This window comes from Notothenia rossii (genome assembly GCF_949606895.1).
Source record: "Notothenia rossii genome assembly, chromosome: 6".
Classification (NCBI taxonomy): domain Eukaryota; kingdom Metazoa; phylum Chordata; class Actinopteri; order Perciformes; family Nototheniidae; genus Notothenia; species Notothenia rossii.
In genome coordinates, this window is record NC_136909.1 from 30,677,729 (window position 1) to 30,704,994 (window position 27,266).

At 45.2% G+C, this 27,266-nt stretch overlaps 1 protein-coding gene across 1 annotated transcript in view; it reads left to right on the top strand.

Annotated features, from left to right (window-relative positions):
* Positions 1-16,811: 16,811 nt before the first annotated feature.
* The window catches only part of LOC307044136 (uncharacterized protein), a 51,513-nt gene continuing 41,058 nt past the window's right edge, over positions 16,812-27,266 (top strand). The window contains exons 1-3 of the mRNA XM_079689195.1: positions 16,812-16,910; positions 21,726-21,830; positions 23,753-23,840. Coding sequence (XP_079545321.1) covers positions 23,784-23,840 — 57 coding nt within the window. The 5' untranslated portion in view covers positions 16,812-16,910; positions 21,726-21,830; positions 23,753-23,783. The remainder of the gene's footprint in view (positions 16,911-21,725; positions 21,831-23,752; positions 23,841-27,266) is intronic.

Below are 27,266 nucleotides of genomic sequence, written 5' to 3' on the forward strand. Positions count from 1 at the left end.
GGCAGAAAGCATTTTAGGGTGAGGAACACCGTTAAAAGCTCCAGATAATTTATGTGTGACCGTTGGAGGTCTCTGCTCCAGAGACCCCTCACAGGTCGACCTTCGTATATACCCCCCCAGACCGTCAGACATGCGTCTGTGGTGACCACCTTCCGCGATAGGACAGCACCCATAGGCACGCCCCGTACTAGAAAAGTCGGGTGTAGCCAGTGGCGCAGTGCCATTACGCATTTCATAGTGACCATCACTCTCCGCGCGCCATGACGCGCTGGGTCCAGTCTGAGAGCAGCTACCCAGCGCTTAAACTCCCTCATGTGTAAACTCCCCAGTCGTACCACCAGGATGGCTGACGCCATGAGCCCCAGTAACCGCAGACATGATCTGAAGAGAACATATTTGCGTAGCCGGAAATGAGCGAGGCAAGCTCTGAAGGCTTTCACTCTTTCTGCTGACAGGCGGGCTGTAAAGGGCACCGAATTCAGGTGTAGGCCCAGGAAGAGTACAGTCTGGGCTGGGGACAACATGCTCTTTTCTGTGTTTATTACGAAACCCAGATCGAGCAGATGTTTTACGAGGACATTCGTCTGCGTAATAGCCTCTTGCTCCGACTGTGCGAGAAGCAGCCAGTCATCCAGATAAGTTGCCAAGCGAATACCCTGTTGTCTTAACGGGGCTATCGCGGCTTCCGTACACCGTACAAACACTCGCGGGCTGAGAGACAGACCGAAGGGAAGGACTCTGTACTCGTAACAGACACCCTGAAAGGCGAACCTCAGATATTTCCTGTGTGGGTAATATACTGGGATGTGGAAATAAGCATCTTTCAGGTTGACTGATGTGAACCAGTCGTTCTGGCGCACGAGACGCAACAGAGATGTGTGAGTGAGCATTCTGAATTTGTATCTTTTGAGATATTTGTTCAGAGCTCTCAAATCTAGTATAGGCCGAAAATCTCTTGCTCTAGAATATGGGCCGACTCTCCCCGGGCTTGTGAATACAGAATGCCCGAGAAACAAAGGGGAGTGACAGCGAATTGGAGCCTGTAGCCCCGTGTTACTGTCTTGAAAACCCAAGCAGAATCTGTGAGCATCTTCCACTTTTCGCTTCTTAAGGCGAGCGGAAATGTCACATCTCTGTCGTCTGTCCTCTGTGTCTTTATTTGTTGTGTTATGGGGCCCTCTAGTGTCTGAACATGGTGGTACCCCAGGTTGACAACCCCGGCCGACACTGCGCATGCGGTGGTGCCTTCACAATCCCGTCTAATGTCCGCCTTTTGAGAGAGGCCATAGCCGCTCTCAAAAGAGGGGTAGACGACAGACTGTTTATTGTTTTTATTGTTTTTCTTTTAATTTTTATTGACTGCGCCCTTGTCTTCAAGCCTGGAAACGACAGTGGAAAATGATTTATTAGGAAACAATAATGATGACATGTGCTTGTGTGACTTAAACAGGCAGCGGAACTTGCTGTCTTTGATGTTAAGTCCATTTCCCTTATGGCGCGAACTTGAGGATGACGTTCTGGCATCACTCGAGCCGGCGGGAAGATGGGGGCATGATGGCACCCCGAAAACACATGAGCATCTAACACTGGAACGTGTTCTGGAGCTGGGGAACAGGGAACTTCCAGCTCTCTCGTCGAGGAGAGGACTGAAAACGGTCTGCCTTTGCCGGTAGCGTGGGGTTCCTGCTCGGTGTCGAAGCCAGCCTCGGTAGGAGGTGGGCTGCCACCAGCGGTTCCATGGGCGGCATGCGGAGCAGGCCGAGCCTCTCCATACCGTCACAGTCCAGGGAGGAGGCACCCTGGATTGGGGCCTTGTTGCTGAAAGGACGTTCTCTCCACGAGACCGACACCTCGTCCAGCATCTCCGGAAAGACTGGAAGGAGCTGCCTCTTTGTCCTCGCTGCTTGGGGCAATTGCTGCCCCTCATAGCGAGATCTGGAGGTCTCCTTGGCCACTTCAGGCCATGGGATGTCCAGCCTGGACGCAGCGCCTTGACACACGGCCTGCAAGTCCATACTTAGGCAGGGCGAAGCTGGTGTGCTTTCGCCCGGGAGAGCGGACATCGCTCCCGGCTTTGCAGCCTGAGCCGATGAAACGAAGATGTCATCCTCGTGCTCATCCGAGTCGGACAGGAGGAACTCAGAGGCATCCTCTTCTTCCTCCATTTGGTCCAACTCCAGGACATCCTCCGCGGGTGGAACCACGGTGAGGTCCAGTTGGGAGCCCCAGCTTGACACAGCGCGGGGCTCCGCTCTGTCGGCTCTTGCCGCCACCGGACCCTTAGCCTGACACGGGCGGGGCTCCGGTTCAGCGGCTGCCGCTGTTATTGAGCCCCAGCCTGACACAGCGCGGGGCTCAATCTCTGCGGCGGACGCCACCATGTCTTGATTGCCGGCCGGCGAATCAGCGGACATGAGGGGGTCCTGTCCCGACAAGCTAGCTTGGCGTGCTAGCCGTCGGCGGAGGCTCTTAATGGTGAAGCGGGCACAATGCCCGCACGAGCCAGGGTTATCGATAGCCTCCTGGGCGTGTTCCAGCCCGAGGCAGGACGAGCAGACCTGGTGTGAGTCTGTGCCTGAGATCTTAAACCCGCAGCCGCATAGCCGAGCCTCCGAGTCCCTGAGTCCTCTGGTGTGAGGGAGAGAAGGGTCCATCTTTGTTCGCCGGGGTGTCGGCGTGGAGTGGACACGCTAGTAACAGGTACGTTACTGAGAAAAAAATCCAACCTTTTCGTTAATCCGAAAGGAAAAAGTGACGGCGTAGATTTGATTCTTTAAAGAATATTAACTGGTGTGTTAATACCTTTTGTTTTGATCTCCGTCTCCTCTGGTGTGAGAGAGAAAAGAGAACGTCCTCGCTACCGTGGTGTCGGTGTGGAGGGAAGAAAAGCTAGCAACAGGTATGTTACTAGCTTGAAAAAAAAAATCAAACCTTACCGTAATTTCGAAAGAAAGAAACGGCGAGGCAAATTACAATATTAACTGGTGTGTTAATATTGTTCAGTCTTCTTGCAAAGCAAAAAAGTAACCGGCAAGCGCCCGTCGACCGAATGTTAGCTTTGGGTTCAGTCTGTGGACCGTTAAGCTAGCCCGGCTACTGATAATTCGAGATGTGCTCTGAAGCGAGAAGAGGTGTTTGAATGACGCTGCGTCGTAGCGCAAGCTACTTATAGGGTGGGTGGATTCCCTGATGTAAACGTCAAGATCACCAGCCAATCAGGATTGGCGAAATGAGATTGATGCTTCTGTTTGCATATGCGTTGAGGCGCTTCCCATAGTGAGACATCGAACGGAGTGTTATGAATGAGAACTACATCTATCTTTCTATGTAATGCTTATAGATGTTTTACAAGGGACTTTTTAAAGGTTTAAGAATAATTTGGTTACAAAATGTTATAACAATAAACAAATTATAGCATTATTTATAATTAGCCGTTTCAATTATGATAATATATCAAATAACTTGACCAAAATGTAAGTAAATACCACCATAGTAAAAGTTTACCATCTATAAATGCTGGTTATTGCATCATGTTGGGTTTACAACAAGGACTCCTGTGTTTTACATCAGTGTTCCACAGGGACACATCTACAGCCCGTGTTTATGGTGCATCCCCCCCGAATCAACATGCATTTGGTCTGACAATGCATTATTGGCACCACCAGAATAGTCCTTGCTGTATGGTGAGACCTCAGTAAAAACCACAGCCGTGTTGGAAGGCTGTTACCTGACATCTGATGGATCCTAATCTAACACATTATACCCGCCTGGCAGACAAACAGCCTGGTCGATAATGAAAAGAGCTCAGAGCGACCCGGGGCGGCAGCATTTGTGCACGAGGAGAAAAAAGGAGGCAGACTTCATATTGTGTGTGATGTGTTTGGAGAGACCATCAGAATGGATGTGGTAATAAAGCCTCGAAGCGTGAGAGTGTCAAGCTGATGGACGGCACCGCTTGACTGCAGGTGCACGCTTTAGAGAGATGGCATGTTTTGCATTTGTTGCCACTACAGCAGCCCTTGTGTTTTAGTTGGTGTTCATGTGTCCATGATTTCATCCACTTATTTTACCAACAACAAAAGAAATGAAGGGCGCTCACTATGATTGCTTTTTTCCCATTTGAGAGGGCACTACACCATTGTTTCCTGTAGTGATATTTACCTTTTTATCCAATATCGGGTAGTTTCATTTAAGTTCAAGATTTTTCAGGAAACAAAGACTTTCACTATCAGGTATAACCACACTAACAGCATACAATAAACTATGATCATAAGGCATCATACAGGTTACCAAAAATGTTACAAAAAGGTAATAGAGGATTAATATTAGGAAATTGTTGTATATTGCTTAAGAATAATGAATGATAAACCCATTTTAATTTTAGTGCCATTATTTATTTAATCGTTTATTTGGCAGGGACAATGCAGAGTAATGAACACTTAAAACATTAAAATGTGTCAAGCGTAACAGTGCCAGATTTAGCTTTGAGCTAATTTCCATCCGCAGTCTCTCATATAAAACATTTAAGAAAATTACATTTTACAAACATAGCAAAAACAAAATACTTGATATGCAACAAGTGCAAAAGAGCAAGAGCAACATACACAAGTGTTTATGACATGGTAGTACAATATAGGGGGGGGAATTATAAAAAAAACACATACTTTTAAAATATTTAAAATTGTCAAAACTTAAGAAATTGTGTTTTTCAAGGATGGTACAGTGGTGGTATGACTTTGGCTTTCTGTCAAAAACCTTGATAGCTCTCTTGTACAGCTGTTCTATTGGTTTCAGGTTTGTGGCACCAATTGTGCAAGTTCTCCCACTTACGGCAGGCAAAAACATCGTTTTTCAAGCACTGGTCAATTTTGAGATTTTGTGCTATTTTGATTCTATAACATGTTTTCTTTTAGGCTTTTGGAAGGAAAACGTACAAAATACACATTTAAGTGTTTATTTGACTATAGTTTGTCTATTTGCGTCAGTAGATTTCTCCTAAATTCACCAAAAGTTAGCTTTCTAACGAAACATAAAGTACCGCGACCGCTGTGTGCACCATGTCAACAGAGATATCGTTGGAAAGCTGTGTCTCTCCTGCACAATCTCATCGGATCCAAATATGGTCATTTCCTTTGTATCAGCAACCAATCGGGAAAGCACAAAGGGGTCTTAAACCAAGAAACGAAATCTCATTGGCTGGTGTCAATTTCAGACAATGTGATTCGTTCAGATGCGTCACGTGGTGTGCTAAAACACTTCCTGGTTAGCTTTCCGCTAGAAATGTAAATCTCAAAATGGCAAAAGAACGGCGAAAAAAAAGTTTACAGAGAAGATGACAACAATTATCCCTTGCACGAAGCAAGATTATACAAAAAACAAATGACCCCGAACATGAAATACCTTCACGGAGTGCGTCGAGGCGCAAGCTGTCATCCAGAGAACAGGAGGGTTTAGCTAGCGCCTCACTGCAATCTTTAAAGGTCGTTTTCTCCAAATGAGTTTTTTCTCCTACTCTGAGTTCGAAATCTCAACTTCAGTAGCACTTAGACACACCAAACCTTCCAGTTATATTCCTATCAATATTATGAAGGCTTTTACAGAAGGGTTTGTTCATATATCATTCATAGCCTGAATTATACAACATTGTATATCTAAAAACATGGCAAAAATTGATATTTTAGGGCTGTTGACAGTATTTTCTGATTTATGGAGTGATAAAAAGAGATATCCAAAATCCCTTCTGTAAAAGCCTAAGATACTAATATGACTACAAAATGAAACAAGAATTTTGAACCTGGCTTTATCCAAAGTTCAGATTTCGATTCCTGAAATGTGTTAAAATATGCACATATTTGATGACATAATGGCTAATTTGCATATTTAAACATGCTATTTCAGAAAACTTGTAATACAAAAGACAATTGCCTTATTGTAAGTAATTAACTGGAGAAATGTCTAGCTGATACCTTTAAGTTAAAAAAAGTACCCTATTCACCTGGGGTGTCTCGCCTCAAAAAGATGAGAGAGGCCTGTAATTTTCATCCTAGGTATACCTCAACTATGAGAGACAAAATAAGAAAAAGAAATCCAGAAAATCACATTGTCTGATTTTTAAAGACTTTATTTGCACATTATGGTGGAAAATAAGTATTTGGTCAATAACAAAAGTTCATCTCAATACTTTGTTATATAGCCTTTGTTGGCAATGACAGAGGTCAAACGTTTTCTGTAAGTCTTCACAAGGTTTTCACACACTGTTGCTGGTATTTTGGCCCATTCCTCCATGCAGATCTCCTCTAGAGCAGTGATGTTTTGGGGCTGTCGCTAGGCAACACGGACTTTCAACTCCCTCCAAAGATTTTCTATGGGGTTGAGATCTGGAGACTGGCTAGGCCACTCCAGGACCTTGAAATGCTTCTTACGAAGCCACTCCTTCGTTGCCCGGGCGGTGTGTTTGGGATCTGTGTCATGCAGAAAGACCCAGCCACGTTTCATCTTCAATGCCCTTGCTGATGGAAGGAGGTTGTCACTCAAAATCTCACAATACATGGCCCCATTCATTCTTTCCTTTACACGGATCAGTCGTCCTGGTCCCTTTGCAGAAAAACAGCCCCAAAGCATGATGTTTCCACCTCCATGTTTCACAGTAGGTATGGTGTTATTTGGATGCAACTCAGCATTCTTTCTCCTCCAAACACATCTAGTTGAGTTTTTACCAAAAAGTTCTATTTTGGTTTCATCTGACCATATGGCATTCTCCCAATCCTCTTCTGGATCATCTAAATGCTCTCTAGCAAACTTCCGACGGGCCCGGACATGTAATGGCTTACGCAGGGGGACACGTCTGGCACTGCAGGATTTGAGTCCCTGGCGGCGTGGTGTATTACTGATGGTAGCCTTTGTTACTTTGGTCCCAGCTCTCTGCAGGTCATTGACTAGGTCCTCCCGTGTGGTTGTGGGATTTTTGCTCACCGTTCTTGTGATCATTTTGACCCCACGGGGTGAGATCTTGCGTGGAGCCCCAGATCGAGGGAGATTATCAGTGATCTTGTATGTCTTCCATTTTCTAATAATTGCTCCAACAGTTGATTTCTTCACACCAAGCTGCTGAACTATTGCAGATTCAGTCTTCCCAGCCTGGTGCAGGTCTACAATTTTGTTTCTGGTGTCCTTTGACAGCTCTTTGGTCTTGGCCATAGTGGAGTTCGGAGTTTGACTGTTTGAGGTTGTGAACAGGTGTCTTTTATACTGATAACAAGTTCAAACAGGTGCCATTAATACAGTTAACAAGTGGAGGACAGAGGAGGCTCTTAAAGAAGAGCCATAAATCTTGTTTGTTTGTAGGTGACCAAATACTTATTTTCCACCATAATTTGCAAATAAATTCTTTAAAAATCAGACAATGTGATTTTCTGGATTTTTTTTATACCTTCTTTATACCTAGGATGTAAATTACAGGCCTCTCTCATCTTTTTAAGTGGGAGAACTTGCACAATTGGTGGCTGACTAAATACTTTTTTGCCCCACTGTATTTTATGAAACAATTGAACCTGCATAAGCTGCACATTCTAGAACATAATTTAGACATTGTGTACAAAATAACATCTTCATTCTTTGTTTTAATTTTCTATGAGATAGCAACAGTGGCGGCTGGTGGAAAATATTTTTGGTGGGGCTATGGAAATGGTGACAAAACCATACTAGGGCATTTAAAATCAAGAGACTAAATACAAACATTTTGTGTGTGTGTGTGTGTGTGTGTGTGTGTGTGTGTGTGTGTGTGTGTGTGTGTCATACTTGCCAACCCTCCCGATTTTCTCCCGATTTCTGACAAAATCAGATTTACTCACGACTGTTTCCACTCGGACTTTAATACAGCTACACCATTGTTTGGTTTCCATGGTAGCGCGTCTCTTTAGCAGCCTGCGCAACTCAAAGTCTGAGAGGGTGAGGAAGATGAAAACTGAACAAGAATCGACAACTCGACCCTCTGATCACTCCTTTCCTGTAAAATACAGGTCCAGCCCACACATATGCTCCATGGTGCCACAGGCATTGCCCTTACAACTACAATAAGCATGTAAATGTTAATCTACAGCTCCGGCGATCCACTAGCACTGGAGTCTACACCTGCAGACAACTACTGTAGCGTCACCTTGGATACGAGTCCAAACAGACACACAGACACACAGGCCAGGGCGCTGAAAGGGCGCCCTTTGAGCATCAGATCTGACGACGCTGATTGGCTGAAATTATGTTACGGCGGCATAGTTTATAGATAACAACAGTCAGCGCCATATAGATAGAAGAGTTACGACAGCGGAAGTCCAAAAACGGTTATCGTCACGTGGTTCATGCAGACGAGGATTGTTCCCCAGAAGTTCATGGCGGGCAATGTGAATGCATTGATAACAGAAGATAGAACTACGATTTTTGGTAATCATTAGTGAATAAAGGTTTTGATTTGCAATATTTATACAACAAATCGATAAGTGTATGTATTTACATCAATATGTTTTAAAATAGAATATAAAAAAATAGAATTTGCTAATATTAAGTGATAATATAAGGATTAGTGTGAACAACTAGTTTACATGTTAGGCTAACAGTGCCTTGGTTAAAGAGCCTGTTGCTGTTTATAACTTTGAATTCTTTCAAACCAATATTATCTTCTTAAACTTGTATGGTAGTCAGGAGCATCACTTTCTAATGTTCATTGATATATTTAGAGGGAGGGGATCTAAAGGAATGCTTCAAAATTCAGATTAGATTAATTTCTACCATTTTCTTAAATTCATGGTAGTTTCAGTAATCCCATGGTAATTGAGGACACAAGTTATCTAAATGACTAATGTCATCTTTATGGCTTTCAGAAAAGACAGGAGACCGACAGGTGAATATCAAAGGACTAGCAGCGGACTAGCAGCAGCAGCAGCAGCATGATGATGATGTTAAATGTGTTGTTTTAGGAACATCCATTGCAAATACATGGAATTCAATAAACATTGAATAGCATATCATGCAGTTTGTCTGTGCCTTTTCCTCCGTGTTGTCCTGGTTTGCTGTGCTGCCTCCTAGTCGCCACCATGGTTTACTGTGCTGCCTGGGGATGCTCAAATCGCTCCGAGAAAGGAGTACGAATGTACGGCTTCCCCACTGACACCGAGCGGAGGAAAAAATGGCTGGCTCAAGTCAGCAGGAGCAATTTCACGACCAACAGCAAAAAAATATGTGAGGTTATTATATACAAACACTGCATTTGCACTTTTTCACAAAACGAAAACCACACCATTGGGAAAGCTTAATGTTTTGTTTAATACAAAAAAACAGGGAAAGGCTTGAAAAACACTGAGAGTTGAGACTCAGGGTGCAGGGTGAGGGTCTCAGTGCAGGCATTCAGGCTCCATTGAATCCCCCCCTGTTTCTTGTGCTGAAAGAGGGAGTAACAGACAGGAGAAGGGGTTATACACACCTATATAGCACACCTATTGGATGGGAAATTGCCTTGGGGAGATAAGGTGTGGTCTTTGTTCCCAACTGAAGTTATGGAACTTTATTATTTGTGAGTTTAACAAAGTATGACAAATGGCATCAGTAACAGATGTGATATGAATTTCTATAAAGTTGTCTCACATTCTTGGTCATATTTTATATACAGTATGTAATTAGTATAACATGTCCAGTAAGTATAAAGTGTTTCCTAATACTGTGTATTCAATCACTATGGAATATGTATGTGGGCAGACAAAACTGAGTTGTTCTGTGTGTGAAGTAACCTCAAGTCACTCCGCAGGCACATTTTGATGCAGACCAGTTTGTCAAGACAAAAAAGGGCAAGACTAGGCTGAGAGCAGAGGCTATACCCACCATCTTCGTGCATCGCCCTGTGGTCAAAAAGAGAAGGGCCCCTGCACCACGATTCACCCCGGGACCTGTATCTACAAAGCCCATAGCCCATGATCACAGCTATAGTGTGAAAGGTGACACAGGTATAATAAGTATGAACTCTTAGTAACAAAAGTAATATTTCTTATTTTTAAGTGGTATAATATTTTAAATGTTCGAAAATCTACAGTGCCATGTCTTCTCCTTACATTAGTCTCAAAGATTGAGTGAAGAAGGGATGAGGAGACTGAGAGAAAGGAAAGTGAGGGTGAAGAAAGAGAGGACATGGCTAGTGAGGAGACACAGGGAGGGTGGACACCACCCACTCAGCAGCCAGTCAGCATATGAGGGAACCAGCAGCCAGTCAGCATACGAGGGAACCAGCAGCCAGTCAGCATACGAGGGAACCAGCAGCCAGTCAGCATACGAGGGAACCAGCAGCCAGTCAGCATACGAGGGAACCAGCATCCACTCAGCATACGAGGGAACCAGCAGCCAGTCAGCATACGAGGGAACCAGCAGCCAGTCAGCATACGAGGGAACCAGCAGCCAGTCAGCCTACGAGGGAACCAGCAGCCAGTCAAACAGATATATTAAAAAAATGAAAGAGAAAATAAAAGAGCCAAGAAGGAATCACCAAAAAAGCAAAGTCTGCACTAAGAAAAATCAGGAACGAAAATGCAGCTCTCAAGAAAACAATGAAAATTAGGGACAACAAATATAAGAAAACGTTTTCAAAAGACCAACCAAAGGCATTAGGCAGACTCACCACAAAGGGGATGAAATGGAGCAATGAGACAATTAAGAAGGCTTTACAAATGTGCTTTGCGTGCAGACCAACGGGTTACAAAACTCTGCAGGAATTGCAGATTCCCCTTCCAGGAATAAGGAGACTGCAAAGAAGGATGCAATGTGTTAAGTTTGAGCCTGGTGTGTAACAGCTAAAATCACTGCCCCTCCACCCGTAACATCACTGCCCCTCCACGTGCCAACATCACTGCCCTCCACCTGCCAGCACCCAGCCAGAGGAGCGCAAACAACAAAAAGAAGCAAGGTGTCCCGTCATATACCTGGAAGTTTGGGTTGGCAAAATGGAGCAAGAGAGGGACTTGAAAAACCTTGGTGGCTCTCTACTCATGTTGTTACAGTTGTCTTGGTTACAGCTCTCAAGTTTTTTTTTGTTGCCATTTCCACATCTTTAGAAAATATGAAATAAATGAAGTGAAATCAACCTCTTCTCTGGAGAACAAACTTTGATTTCTCTGTCTTGTGAGTTTGCAGTCTTGCAGTTTTGCTCCTCCACCTGTAACATCACTGCCCCTCCACCTGCCATACAGTAGGTTACTAACAAGATTACTTATATAATACAGTGATAGAATACATGTTTAGTATGCTTACTTATATAAAACAGTAGTATTAAACTTACCTTCTGTTTTCATTCTCACTTAAGACCCTCTCCCTTTGCCATCAATCCAAAATCAGCTGAGCTGCAACATAATACAGACAGGTAATAATCAACATAATCACAAGGACACAATATGGCTCTGCTAAAAACACTCACTCTTACACGCACTAAAGTTATATTTATCTAATATTTAACTCCCTCCACCCCCGAATACAATCCCGTTTAGAAGCCCCTCTTCTCTAATTCAACAACGTTGGACGAAATGACATTAAGAGAATGGAATTTACAATTAAAAGGCTGTTCAACGTGTGTTGCTAACTTGATCCGTTATCCTAGCTTTATCTGTTATCTGTAAACGTTCCCTAAATCTACAAATTTAGGGATAATCCACTGACATCCTTTAATACATATGTTAATTTGAATCAGATGTACTGATAATATCCGCAATATAAATCTATAGGTTACTTACGTAACCCCAGTTCTCAGAGTAACATGAAGTGAGATGTCTCACTATGGGATGCGCCTCATCGCGGAGCAAACAGAAGCATTAATCTCATTACGCCAATCCTGATTGGCTGGTGATCTTGACGTCAGCGTCAGGGAATCCACCCCCTATAAGTAGCTTGCGCTACGCCGCATGCGTCATTCAAAATAAGCACCTCTTCTCGCTTCACCATAGCAAGGAGGGCCGTCTGGTGAGACATCTCACTTCATGTTACTCTGAGAACTGGGGTTACGTAAGTAACCTATAGTTCTCATTCATAACACTCCGTTCGATGTCTCACTATGGGATATTGTAGCTCCCGAATTGCCAGACGAGCTTATCTCAAAAGTCACCAAGACCAACCAGAACTTAACAGTTAGAGCTCTAACTCAGCAGGGGGCCCAGCACTGCATGGGCCACACTGGGAGCAAAGACGTCTAATCTGTAAAAGCGGACAAAAGTGAGCGGCGAGGACCAGCTCGCTGCTGCACAAATGTCTTGGATGGAAACACCCTTGAACAAAGCCCAGGATGTAGCCAGACCACGAGTCGAATGAGCACGCAAACCCGAAGGTGCCTGCAGACCCTGACTCGTGTAAGCCAAAGCAATTGCCTCCACAATCCAGTGAGAGAGCCGTTGCTTAGTAACAGGCTTGCCCTTCTGAGGGTTAGCCCAGGACACAAAGAGTTGGTCATTATGACGAAACTCTTTTGATCTGTCCATATAAGTGCGTAAAGCACGGACTGGACATAGCAAATTCGGCTGCTGTTCCCCGGAGGGACACAGCGGCGGAGGAAATACCTCAATGTCAAAGGGGGTACATGAACCAACCACCTTAGGTATAAAGGCAGGGTTGGGCTTCAGCAACACTCTCGTTAACCCTCGGGCGAACTGAGTGCATGAAGGATGTACAGATAGCGCATGAATGTCACTAACTCGCTTGGCGGATGCCAGGGTCAGTAACAGCACTGTCTTGAGTGACAGGTGCTTCATGTCAGCTTCTTCCAGGGGTTCAAATGGGGCTCGAGTGAGCCCATCTAAAACCACTGTCAAGTCCCATAAGGGCACCAGTGACCTGGAAACAGGAAGGAGCCTGCAAGCTCCCTTCATAAAACGGCAGACCAGAGGATGCTGGCCAGCCGTCTTACCCTCAAAACCCACATGGCATGCAGCAATAGCAGCCAGGTAGACTTCGATCGTGGAGAAAGCTCTGTGTTGATCAATTAGGTCCTGTAGAAATGATAAAATCACTCCCACAGGGCATTGAAAAGAGGTGTGCCCTTTTTGAAGGCACCAGTCCTCAAACACCCTCCACTTACAGTCATAAAGAGACCTAGTGGAGGAAGCAGGAGGACCGGAGGCCAAATGTGCGCGAGCGCGTCCACGCCTAATGGTGCGTTTTGATCGCGCATTGAAAAGAAAAGCTGACAGTGAGCATTTTCTTTTGATGCGAACAGATCTACCGCGGCTCGGCCGTAACGCACCCACAGCTGGCTCACAATCATTGGATGTAGAGTCCAGTCTGCATATAGTGGTACACCTCTGGACAGCAGGTCTGCACCGAGGTTCATCACACCCGGTACGTGCGTCGCTCTCAGAGAGAGGAGACGGCCGCAGCTCCACAAGATCAGTTTGCGTGCCAGCATGTGTAACTGGAGAGAGCGCAAACCCCCTTGTCGGTTTATATACGATATTGTGGTCGTATTGTCCGTCCTCACAAGGACATGGTGTCCTCTGAGAAAAGGCAGAAAGCGTTTTAGGGTGAGGAACACCGCTAAAAGCTCCAGGTAATTTATGTGCGACCGCTGGAGGTCTCTGCTCCAGAGACCCCTCACCGGACGACCTTCGTAAATACCTCCCCAGCCTGTCAGACATGCGTCTGTGGTGACCACCTTCCGTGAAAGGACAGCACCCATAGGCACGCCCCGTACCAGAAAAGTCGGGTGCAGCCAGTGGCGCAGTGCCATTACGCATTTCACAGTAACCATCACTCTCCGTGCTCCATGACGCGCGGGGTTTAGTTTTAGAGCGGCTACCCAGCGCTGAAACTCCCTCATGTGTAACCGTTCCAGCCGTACAACCAGGATGGCTGACGCCATGAGCCCCAGTAACCGCAGGCATGATCTGAAAAGAACATGTTTGCGCAGCTGGAAATGAGCGAGGCAAGCTCTGAAAGCTTTCACTCTTTCCGCTGACAGGCGGGCTGGGCACCGAGTTCAGGTGTAAACCCAGGAAGAGTACAGTCTGTGCCGGGCACAACATGCTCTTTTCTGTGTTTATTATGAAACCCAGGTTGAGCAGGTGCTTTACGAGGACATTTGTCTGCGTAATAGTCTCCTGTTCCGACTGTGCGAGAAGCAGCCAGTCGTCTAGGTAGGTTGCCAGGCGAATACCCTGTTGTCTTAACGGGCTATCGCGGCTTCCGTACATCGTACAAACACTCTTGGACTGAGAGACAGACCGAAGGGAAGTACTCTGTATTCGTAACAGATCCCCTGAAATGCGAACCTCAGATATTTCCTGTGTGGGTAATATACTGGGATGTGGAAATACGCATCTTTCAGGTTGACTGATGTAAACCAGTCGTTTTGTCGCACGAGACGCAGCAGAGATGTGTGAGTGAGCATTCTGAATTTGTATCTTCTTAGATATTGTTCAGAGCCCTCAAATCTAGTATTGGCCGAATTCCGTTCCCTCCCCGTTTGGGAACGAGGAAATACTTGGAATAAAAGCCGCTCTGACTCTGCTCGGCGGGTATTATAGATATAGCCTCCTTTTCTAGAAGTGAGAGAATCTCTCTTTCTATAATGTGGGCTGACTCCCCTCGGGCCTGTGAATACAGAACGCCCGAGAAGCAAGGGGGGGTGACAGCGAATTGGAGTCTGTAACCCCGTGTAACTGTCTTGAACACCCAAGCAGACGTTGTGAGCATCTTCCACTGTTCGCTCCTTAGAGCCAGCGGAGATGTCACGTCTTTTGCCCTCTGAGTCTCTATTTGTTGTGTTATGGGGCCCTCTAGTGTCTGAACATGGTGGTACCCCGATTTGACAGTCCCCACCGACACTGCGCATGCGCGTGACGGAGGTGCCTTCACAACCCCAGCCGGCACTGCGCCTGCACGTGACGGTGGTAGCCTCACAGCCCCAGTCGTTACTGCGCATGCGCGTGGCGGCGGTGCCTTCACAGACCCGTTCATCATCCGCCTTTTGAGAGAGGCCGTAGCTGCTCTCAAAAGGGGAACAAATGTGGGGCTGTTTATTGGTTTTATTGTTTTCTCTTTCATTTTTCTGAGCTGCGCCCTCAGCGGAAAATGCTTTATCCGAGAAAACAGAGCAATATTGTGACATGTGTTTTGGTGCACTTGAGGATGGCTTTGAGGCATCTCTCGAGGCAGCGGGAACACATCTGGAGCTGGGGAACCTTCCAGCTCCGTCACCGAGGGAAGAAGAGGAGGCTGTCAGGCCGCCAGCTTCTTCTTCCTCGCCTGCTGGCCGAAATTCCGGGTTGGCTGCGCCTGGGCTGCAGCCGGAACCGGAGACTTTCTGGGCCAATTCGCCCTCGTCTCCTGCCTGGGCTGGGGACTCGGGGCGGGCCGTGACCTCTGCTGTTTCGGTACTTTAAACCGAGCAGCTGAGGTAGCTTGGGCGAGGGACTGCCGCTGTGAAGGCAGCGGCTGGACCCATCGAGGAAGACAGAGGTGGAGGGCCTCGTCTTCCTTCTTCTTGGACTCGCATCTCTTCTGCATAGAAGCGAGCGCAGATCCGAAAATCCCCTCGGGAACGATGGGCATGTCCAGCACATCCTCTCTTTCCCGGTTTTGGGAGGTTGGTGAGGTTGAGCCATCTAGCTCTTTCCTGCACCACCATAATTCCCATTGCCTTTCCCGTGGCCTGGACGGCGCAGCGTTGAACGCGGAGACAGATGTCCGTGATCGCGGCTAACTTGTCCAGTACTGCCGGTCCAGGATTACTCGATAGATCCTCGCAGAGCTCCGCTTGGTAAGCGGTTAGCAGCGAGGAAATGTTCAAAGCCCTGGCAGACAATGCTGCGGCTCTGTAGGACCGTTCAGTCATGGTTGACTGGAACCGGTCCGCCTTTGCCGGCAGCGTGGGGTTCCTGCTCGGTGTAGTCGCCATCCTCGGGAGGAGGTGAGCTGCCACCAGCGGTTCCATCGGCGGTATGCGGAGCAGGCCGAGCCTCTCCATACCGTCGCAGTCTAGGGGAGGAGGCACCCTGGATTGGGGCCTTGTTGCTGAAGGGCCGGTCTCTCCACGAGATCGACACCTCATCCAACATCTCCGGGAAGACCGGCAGGAGTTGCCTCTTTGTCCTCGTTGCTTGGGGCAAATTTTTCCCCTCGTAACGGGACCTGTAGGTCTCCTTGGCCATTTCGGGCCATGGGATGTCTAGGCTGGCTGCGGCACGCTGACACACGGCCTGCAGGTCTATACTCAGACAGGGCAAAGCTGGTGTGCTATCGCCCGGGAGAGCAGCCATCGCTCCCGGCTTTGCAGCCTGAGCTGATGACACGAAGACATCATCGTCTTGCTCATCAGAGTCGGACAGGAGGAATCCAGAGGTTTCATCCTCTTCGTCCTCCATGTAGTCCAACTCCGGGACATCATCCGCGGGCGAGACCATGGTGAGGTCCAGTTGGGAGCCCCAGCTTGACACAGCGCGGGGCTCCGCTCGCACGTCCCTCGCTGCCACCGAGTCCCAGCCTGACACGGCGCGGGACTCCGGTTCTGCAGCTGCCACTACTGATGAGCCCCAGACCGACACAGTGCGGGGCTCCATCTCTGTGGTGGACGCCCCCGTGTCCTGATTTCCGTCCGGTAAATCAGAGGACATGAGGGAGTCCTGACCCGACAAGCTAGCTTGGCGTGCTAGCCGTCGGCGGAGGCTCTTGATGGTGAAGCGGGCACAATGTCCGCACGAGCCGGGGTTGTCGATAGCCTCCTGGGCGTGTTCCAGCCCGAGACAGGACGAGCAGACCTGGTGTGAGTCTGTGCCTGATATCTTCAACCCGCAGCCACAGAGCCGAGCCTCCGAGTCCCTGACTCCTCTGGTGTGAGGGAGAGAAGCGTCCATCTCGGTCGCCGTGGTGACGGCGTGGAGAGGACCCGCTCGTAACAGGTACGTTGCTGAGAAAAAATACTTCCCCAACTGTCGTTAATCCGGAGAAAAAACGACGGTGTAGAATTTTATTCTCAAAGAATATTAACTGGTGTGTTAATACCCTTTTTATCTTCCCCTCCTCTGGTGTGAGAGAGAAAAAGAAAAAACGTCCTCGCTACCGTGGTGTCGGTAGTGAGGGAAGACAAGCTAGCAACACGTGTGTTGCTAGCTTGAAAAAATCAAAACCTTACCTTTATTCCCGAGGAGAAAACGGCGAGGTCGATTTGCAATACTAACTGGTGTGTTGGTATTAACAGTCTTCTTGCAGAAGTATATATAGAAGTAGCCGGCGAGCGCCCGTCGACCGAAGGTTAGCTTCGTAAATCAGTCTGTGGACCGTTAAGCTAGCTAGCTACTGATCTTTCTCGAGATGTGCTCCGAAGCGAGAAGAGGTGTTTGAATGACGCATGCGGCGTAGCGCAAGCTACTTATAGGGGGTGGATTCCCTGACGCTGACGTCAAGATCACCAGCCAATCAGGATTGGCGTAATGAGATTAATGCTTCTGTTTGCTCCGCGATGAGGCGCATCCCATAGTGAGACATCGAACGGAGTGTTATGAATGAGAACTTTAAACTTCTTCTTACCTTTAAAGGTCCGTCACGAACGGTCTATTATGCTGCAACTCTACAGCTCTGCTAGCCTTGGCGCTAACTTCCGGGGAACGATTGAGAGGCTCCACGATCCGCCATTGCTGTAAAAAAGTGGTCCATTGGAGTGAACGGAGATGACGTAACTCTCAGTCTATACGGCGCTGGCAACAGTCAGCTTGTTGGCTGCAGCTGCTCTGGCTGAGGGCTCCTTACCGCCCGGACGAGAGAGGGTAATGATACACGCTGCGGCCAGGCAGGAAACATTTGACATATCAGTAACTTTAGACATCGCCAGACAATTTTAAACGAGATTTTATTGTAGATTATACATTTTACTGATACCAACTATATAATATTTACCTTGTTCTTTAAAAATAAAAAATAAAATATTTTTTGGAAATATATTTATTTATTTATTTTTTATTTTTAATGACAATCAAACACGTGGGAAGAGGGGGGGCAGCACCCCTAGTGCCCCTATGGGCCGGCCGCCACTGCATAGCAATGTCAAATGGCCTTCACTAAAACAAGCATTTCTGCTAAGGTGCTCTTCAGCAAAGCACTCTGCCCAGGAGTACATTTGAAATGCTATGAGTGTAGAGCATTGGCCTTTTTGCCAGAAAATAAAATATCAAATGTATTTGTGACACAAGACAAGAGCAGTCAGCAATATTTTTTTTATTATTTTATTTATTATTTTAAACTCTGTGACTAGTTTTACAGTGTGGAGAGAAATCATTTTTCATCATTCAGAAAAAGTGTTACAGTTGTTAAACCATTTGCTTGTGAATTGCACGCTTGGTTCAACTACAACATGAAGCTCTGTTCCTTACAAACACGAGTAGTCGGCCCGTCTACACAACAGGCATCGAAAAATGCTTTCAACGCTTCGCCCATTCACTTGAATGGGGTGACGTAGAAGATTTTTAATCTTCGCCGAACTGCATTGTGGGGAGCATGGCATGGCTTTGCAAGCATCACGAGCATCTATCGGCATCAAAAGTTGAACAATGTTCAACTTTTGAGGCTCGATGCTTGGCATCAGCCAATCAAATTCCGAGACAGTGGGTGAAACTGATAGTTTTTTCGCCTGTTTGGAGAGTTTATATCCAGTTTACTTCGTTTTAACATTGCTATTGCTTTGTATGTCGGGGGCGGGAGATTCATGTGATTGGTTGCTCGCAAAAAATCGGCAAGCTTCAGACACGCCCAGCTTCAAGATTTTTTCATGCCTGTAGTGTAGACGGGCCGTAACAATGTTCAACTTTTGAGGCGCGATGCTTGGCATCAGCCAATCAAATCCCGTTTATGCAAATCCCGCCAGTGCAAGCGCAGCCAATCAAACCGCGTGCAAGCTGGGAGAGCCAGACCGCAGTTCATTTCCTCATATTCCAAACGAGATATTATGGTAGCAAATCACCCGGTTCTTTACGACCAGAACTATTTACCGGGATACAAACCGGAGGAACCAGGCATGGAGGGAGGTGGCAGAGACAGTGTTTGAAACTGGTAGGTTTTTCGCCTGTTTGGAGAGTTTATATCCAGTTTACTTCGTTTTAACATTGCTATTGCTTTGTATGTCGGGGGCGGGAGATTCATGTGATTGGTTGTTGGTCGCGTTGCTCGCAAAAAATCGCCAAAATTCAGACACGCCCAGCTTCAAGATTTTTTGATGCCTGTAGTGTAGACGGGCCTAGAACTTATTGAGATCCAAGCCAGCATCATGTGTCCCACTCTCCTAAAATAGTGGAATATGCTGTAAAACATTCACAAAGTACCTATGTTATTTTTTAGCTTTGAAGCTTAACAATTCACATTCTACAAGTTGACCTTTGTCTTCTAAAAGTTAGTATTTTTTTGTTTCTTGACTTGGATGTGTTTTGTTCACAGTTCAAACGTTTAGTTTTACATACAGCATGAATATAACAAGACCAAGAACTTACGGCCCATCCACACGGCGGCGTGCGTTGAAGCTTCAACGCTTCTGCCCATTCACTTTGAATGGGGTGACATCAGGCTTTGCCGAACCAGGCCCGGCTCCAGGATGAAATGACTGAGGGGGCTGTTAAAAAATAAGAGGGGGCGATTTTTTTTCACAACAACGAAAAATACTGGCAATGTAATGAATTGACACACCAAGCTTTTTTCCTTCTCACTGCTCTACAATCTCTTTGCTTCTTTATTTTTATTCTGGATTTACCCCTCTCATTCTGTTCTTTTCCTCTGATCTTTAATAATAGATAGTAGATATTTGATAGATAGATGCCTGCACTTTGGTTAACAGACTAACATTGATTTCCTCAATTTATAAATGGACAGGCTCTGTAATTGCACCATAACCTTTTCTCCTCTATCCCTTAACTCGTCTTCCGTCTTCCTATACATATTTACTTACTTACTATCCACTCTAGTCAGGTCAGGATTAAAGAAACATTAATCTGGTTGATTTTTTATTTTCAGGATTGAATGTTCAAATCAAGGCCTAAAACCTGGCATGTCATAAGAAAGTGACTAATATATAAACCAAATGTAATATTGGATCAAATACTACACCAAATGGATTAAAAATAAAAAATAAAAGTCCCCTGGTTTGTCTCTAGAGTCTAACTGCCATGAGAAAAATCAAATCAATGTTCCAAAATCCGTCACTAGATGACGCTCATTGTACCAATACGGTTTATATAATACATAACACATTATTATTCTAGTAAAAGGGCTCGCTTTGGGGCAGTATGATCCATACAGGCAGCCCTAAATGATAACAAGTAACCATCATGTGTGGTGCTATCTGTAGTTGTCTGTCTTATTTTTTGTTGATGTCAAACAACATGGATTTCAAGTCAATATACGAAAGTAAATCAAGAAATGAAGTAAACAAGCTGATCTTCAAGTTCCTCAAAAACACTGGTCTGAGGACAAGGATTTAATATAAACATTTAACAAATCAACAGTAGGTTCCAAGTGGAAGCGATTCGCCATTAAAGACAAAAGAAGAAGAAGAAGAAGAAGAAGAAGAAGTAGTCAAAGAAGAAATACGCTAACGCTACAAACAGGCACAACACTGTTACTCTGTTTTTACTGACATGTAACATTTGATTTCACCTTGCTCTATTTTTTTTAACACACGTTCAAAAACGGGAACATTTTCGGGAGTTTCAACCGGGTACCAGCCACCAAAAACGGGGACTCTGCCCCTGAAAACGGGGACGTTTTGGTCACCCATCCGACTGTGTTTACAGCTAAGCACACAGGCTAACATTAAGACTACAAAGACACTTGGAGTTGAGGCTTTTTTACACGTTGCTTGACTGCCTGCCCACATATCTTATCCAAAAATAGTAACGTGTGTTGGGGGAAAACAATCATTTAAAGTTATTTAATAATTGTGACATGTATTGTACTTTTTGATGGATGAATGATGCTCAAAGTGAGGGGGCAAAGAATACAACTGAGGGGGCAATGCCCCCTTTTGCCCCCTCGTGGCGCCGGGCCCGTGCCGAACTGCATTGTGGTTCCGTCGCTTCGCTTTGCTCGCGTTGCTCGCTTTAAAAGTAGAGCAATGTTCAACTTTTGAAGCTTCGACGGAAGCGTCAGCCAATCAAATAATATGCCAGTACAAGCTCTAGCCAATCAAACCACGTGCTTGTGTGTCCGGGGCGGGAGATTCATGTGATTGGTTGTTGGTCGAGTTTCAGACACGCCCGCCGGCAAGCTACAACGCACGCCGCCATGTGGACGCTGCGTTATTCTTTGCCATGAAACCGAAAGCATTTCTTTAAAGTCAGTCTACTGGGTCAGGTTATTAGTGAAAATTAGGTTGAGGGCGCCCTGGTAGATTGACCTTTATATCATACCCCCCCCCCTTATCTCGCCCCAACTCTACCTCCAAATGAACTATTCATGTCATTTTTCAAATAGCTTCGTTTGTTCTGAAAAACAGGATGTTTATTGAAATGCATATTTGAAACAAAGAAATACAAATATATTGAATATATTTGGCCTGAGTACAAATAAAATGTGTTATTATTTAAGTCATGGAAATATGAATTTGACAATTTGTTATAAAGAATATGTTTTTGCTTGCTGCATATTGAATTACTCTAATACAAAAGCATATGGGTACTTTTGACAAACAAACCTCTGATAGACGTTGAAGCTCCTGTCTGTGTGTGTTGCTGCAGGAAGCTGATCTACCGCCAGCTCTGCTGTCTCAGTTGGCTCCTGGAGGCCCTGACTCTGGATCACTCTGGCAGAGTGGGCCCCCTCACCGCCTGCTGGGACCCCGGGTTAGTAATCCTTTTGTCAACGATTCTCAACACCCTCACACTGTAAATACAGACAATTTTGTAATCTTGGAAATACACTTCATTACACCCACCTGTTTAAAATGTATAAACCAATCTGCTCCTAACAAAATGTAACTTGTTTGGCATTAAAGGTCCCCTATTATACTCTTTTTCATCAATATATTATAGGTCTCAGATATATACAAAACATGTCTCTGAAGGGTTTGGCTCCAAACACCAAACAGATAATTATAGCATCCCATAATCCCCTCTGTTTCAGCCCTGTTTCAAAAGTGCTGATTCTCTGTCTGTTACTTTAGATGAAAATAAGGAGCCACTCCCCACGCCCCTCTGAGAGATATCTGCTTAAAAAGAACACAATGGAACTCTAGGAGGAGATTCAGGTGATAAGGTGGTGGTGGGGGGGGGTTGGTTACCTTGGTTGGTGATTGGCTAATGATTACACAAGCCAACAAATCGTATAATCATAAAGTGGCCAAAATCTGATCAGCTCATTTTCAGACAGGTTTTTATATAAATGGATCAGGACAAAAAGAGAGCGAATCTTTGTTCCTGAAACTTTCAGAATCTCTTTACACAGAGGGGACACATGTTTATGCATAAAAGACATGAAAAAGTGGATTTTGCATAATAGGTGACCTTTAATGTATATGTAGATGCATGATTTATTGATACTGCCACAACAGTACATCTGATGTGATCTGATTTTTTCTCCTGAATATTGTTTTGAATATGATGGAGACACAAAAGTCAGGGACTGTCGTCATCAATACATAATACATGAAATGTCATTCACATCTTAGTAGTGATTCCACTGCCTGCAATTTCAATACAGATGCTAAAACACAGCATCCTGAATGACATCATCAGCGATCGGCTCATTGCAACGCTGACCAATGAGCAACTCCTGTCAGCACTGTGCTGTTTTTTAAACGAGCCACCTGAAGAGACGTAGCATCTATACTGTAGAGCCGGGGATGAAGGGCTGCTGATCCGGAGCTGTAGGCCAGGAGCGAGCTGACAGTGCTGGATGAAATATAAAGTCCAAATCACCGTAGGGGGTCCAGGCTTAGCGAGGAGATTGCATTCTTCCATCTTCGTCCCCACCCTCCAGGTGTCAGCTCCTGTGATATTGACCCACCACAGGGTGTTGAGGGTGAGGAAATGGAGAACAAGTGCAGAAGCAGCAGCCGTTTGATACTCAAACATGGATGTTTTACCCTCGCTATTGCTGTTAAATTGCATCTGTAGTCCATTTTAATTCCTCAGTTACGTTTTATTCCAAATGTCCATCTTTTGATTATTTGTTTTGTATCCTTTTATGATCTTTATGGCCTCTCTCATAGTGTCAGAGGAGAGCAGGAGTAGGAGAATAGATTAATTCATAAATGTTAAAAGCGACTGCTTGGTCTCTCCTTGTAGAATGTAGTAAAGGAATATTATTGCACACTACTGTAAAGCTTGAATAATTGATGGGAAAATGAAAAAGAACAAGAAAAGCGGAAGGAAAGGGAATAAAAGATGGACCCAAACGGCGTCATGTTACAGCCTCCAGGGCCTTCGCTTAGCTTCAAATCCAATTTCCCAGAAAGTCTTAAGCTTTATGGGCCAAATGATACAGCTGAGGTATTACTGTACAGGAAGACAAGGAGAGGATGAAATGAAACATTATCACAAGGTTGCGACACTGCTGGGCTTCCCACCAGGCAGACCGCTCTGATCTTGGGCATCAATCTTAAACACTGCACAGTTTTTAGAATAAGATGAATTATGATTTTGATAATGGCCCGAGCAACTCTGGAGCTGTCTCTGCCTGGAAGGCTGCTTTCGACTAGTGGTGAGTCGCAGAAGGTCAGCGGAGTGATGAATGTTTCACACCGGCAATTATTTTCCATTCCCAGAGACCCTGGCCGAGGCAGAACCACGATAAAGATGCTGAAAAAAGAAAGAGCCATTGAGAACAAATGGGAGCAGTTTGTTTCCTCCAAGGTATAACACTCTCTTAACACCCTTTTTTGTTTTATCACTTCATTTTATTATTGTCATAAACATTTATTTTAAATGTCGGATTGAATTGTATTTACATTACAAAAGCCTGTTTTAAGGACCAAAGCTAAATGTACAGTACACATTTATATACTTCCTTTCAGCAAGTAACACTTAAGATAAATTAAAGTACATATTTGAAGAAAAATAATATCGAGACAAATGTATATAAATGATTATGTAAACAAATTAAATATGATACAAATCAATACAAAAATTAAATGTGTCAATATTTGAAAAAATATAGAAATTAATAAATAATTTCAAACACAATAAATACCCATATTAATGTATGGTCAAATGGTTTCGACCTTTGCTAATGGAATAACATGTTCCGCAATCACACATTGGTGGAATGCATGTATGTTCACATACTTTGAGCAGAGGACAGTATACCTTTTCCCCATTGTTTAGGGTGACCATGAATTTAACAGAATGTTGGAGTTTGAAATACAGCACTGTGCACCCCCCCCCCGACACACACACACACACACACACACACACACACACACACACACACACACACACACACACACACACACACACACACACACACACACACACACACACACACACACACACACACACACACACAAGTCGGGTGTATTGGGAGAGCTGAAGTGTTGTCCTCCCCTCCACCCTGATAATTAGGCTGAAGGGAGCGTCACACACACTTAAGGCCTGGGTCTTCTCTGACAGACAGGCGGGAGAGAGGGAAGGGCATAGGGGAGAGGAGTGGGGTGGGGGGGGGCATTTCAGGCCCCTTTGCTTATATGTCATCCTCAGTTGAGAGATGGGTCTACCTTATGGGTGTGTGCCAAGCTTCCGCCTGTCAGCCTGTCTGTGTGTGAATGTGTGTGTTTGCATTTTTCTTATGAGAATCAGATGACTGCACAAGGAGCCAGCATAAATTGAAGATATAGCTTGAGGCTTTGAGGAAATCTAATTCTAATTTACTAACAAATAAACATTTCACAATTTCTCAGCTTTTGTTACACGATTGCTTTACTTTTTCTCAAAATAGCCGGCCAAACAACGGCCCGTCTACACAGCAGCGTTAAAAAAAACTTCCAACGCTTCCCTGCCCATTCACTTTGAATGGGGTGATGTCACTTTGCCTCGCTTTTTGCCGAACTGCATTGTGGGGAAGCAAAACGAAGATTTCCACGATTTTCAGGATTCTAACGGCCCGTCTACACTACAGGCATCAAAAAATCTTGAAGCTGGGCGTGTCTGAAGCTTGGCGATTTTTTGCAAGCAACGCGACCAACAACCAATCACACGAATCTCCCGCCCCCGACATACAAAGCAATAGCGATGTTAAAACGAAGTAAACTGGATAAACTCCCCAAACAGGCGAAAAACCTCCCAGTTTCACCCACTGTCTCTGCCACCTCCCTCCATGCCTGGTTCCTCCGGTTTGTATCCCGGTAAATAGTTCTGGTCGTAAAGAACCGGGTGATTTGCTACCATAATATCTCGTTTAGAATATGAGGAAATGAACTGCGGTCTGGCTCTCCCAGCTTGCACACGGTTTGATTGGCTAGCGCTTGCACTGGCGGGATTTGCATAAACGGGATTTGATTGGCTGAGGCCAAGCATCGAGCCTCAAAAGTTGAACATTGTTCAACTTTTGATGCCGATAGATGCTCGTGATGCTTGCAAAGCCATGCCATGCTCCCCACAATGCAGTTCGGCGAAGATTAAAAATCTTCTACGTCACCCCATTCAAGTGAATGGGCGAAGCGTTGAAAGCATTTTTCGATGCCTGTAGTGTAGACGGGCCGTAACGGCCCGTCCACACAGCGGCGTGCGTTGACGCTTCACCATTCAATTTGAATGGGGTGACGTCAATTTTTGCCGAACTGCATTTTGGGAAGCGACGCGTTGCTGGCGTTGCGCGCTTCAAAAGTTGAGCAATGTTCAACTTTTGGCGCCTCGGCAGAAGCGTCAGCCAATGAAATCCCGTTTATGCAAATCTGCCAGTACAAGCGCTAGCCAATCAAACCGCGTGTATGCTGGGAGAGACGACGCAGGTCATTTCCTCATATTCCAAAAAATTGAGGAAAAATTCATTATAGCGGTAATGAATCACCCCGTGCTGTATGATCAGTCTCTGTTCATCTACCGGGATACAAACCGGAGGAGCCAGGCATGGAGGGAGGTGGCAGAGACAGTGGGTGAAACTGGTAGGTTTTCGCCTGTTTGGGAAGTTTATATCCAGTTTACTTCGTTTTAACATTGCTTTTGCTTTGTATGTCGGAGCGGGAGATTCATGTGATTGGTTGTTGGTCGCGTTGCTCGCAAAAAATCCCCAAGCTTTCAGACACACCCACCTCCAAGATTTTCAAGATTTTTTCAAAGCTGCTGTGTGGACGGGCCCGTAATGGCTAGTCATTACGAGATAGAGATATTTCTAGCATGGAGAAAATATTAGAAGCAAACAACCATCAGCTGTTACCGACACGTTTTTATCAGCCTCTCAAAACTGATACTAAGGGTCTCCATTCTGTGCTGACCTTTCACACATGGAGAAAAGTGGCAATTATTACCAGTAGCCTCAAGGAAGTTCAGGTTTGGGTTGAGATTTTTGGAATTGTGTGTGATTCACTGTGTGTGCCATAGGTTGTCGCTGTACTATTCCCTATGGCACAGGTATTAAGGTGTGTGATGTCACAGGATTGGGTGTGTCTGACCCCAGAAGGGCAAATGGTTTTTGACCGCAGTGCCGCAAGTGTGAATACCGGTTAATAATTGTTTGTTAAGGTAGTTAATAGAAATGTACTTTATTATGCACAACAACAATGCATTAAATGGATTGTATTATTCCGCACCTGAATACAAGCCTACCGATTCATCATTAAAACAACAAAACAACCAGTATCGTATGAACACAGTAAAGCGCGTCAGCCAAGTCATCCCTGGGAGTTCATCACAGTAGCTTCAGAATTAGGCTAAAGCTCCTACAGAGGTGTTGTGTGAGAAAGTGGTGTGCTAGCCACGGTGATACAGGCCTACAAAACTGTAGCTATACTGTGTCTAAGACTGAAAGTGACCATTTTCATTGGTGGTTTGAAAAGGCAACCTGTGACGTGTAGGGAACAAATACCTAGTAAACGATGAAAGAAACGTCCACAGAATATTGCTTACTGAAAAAATATGTATTGAGCAGCAACGTGGATCTTGCATATAAATACACAAAGGATCTCTATGAATAAACCAATGAGAGGACTAGAAATGTGTTAGACTGGTGATCACCTTGAATTTATTCAGATAACATTAGTTGTAATTTTAAAAGTTAGAAAGAGGCAAAGTATCTTTATATGAAGACACTAATATTGAGTCACCTTCATGTTACCATATCAAATA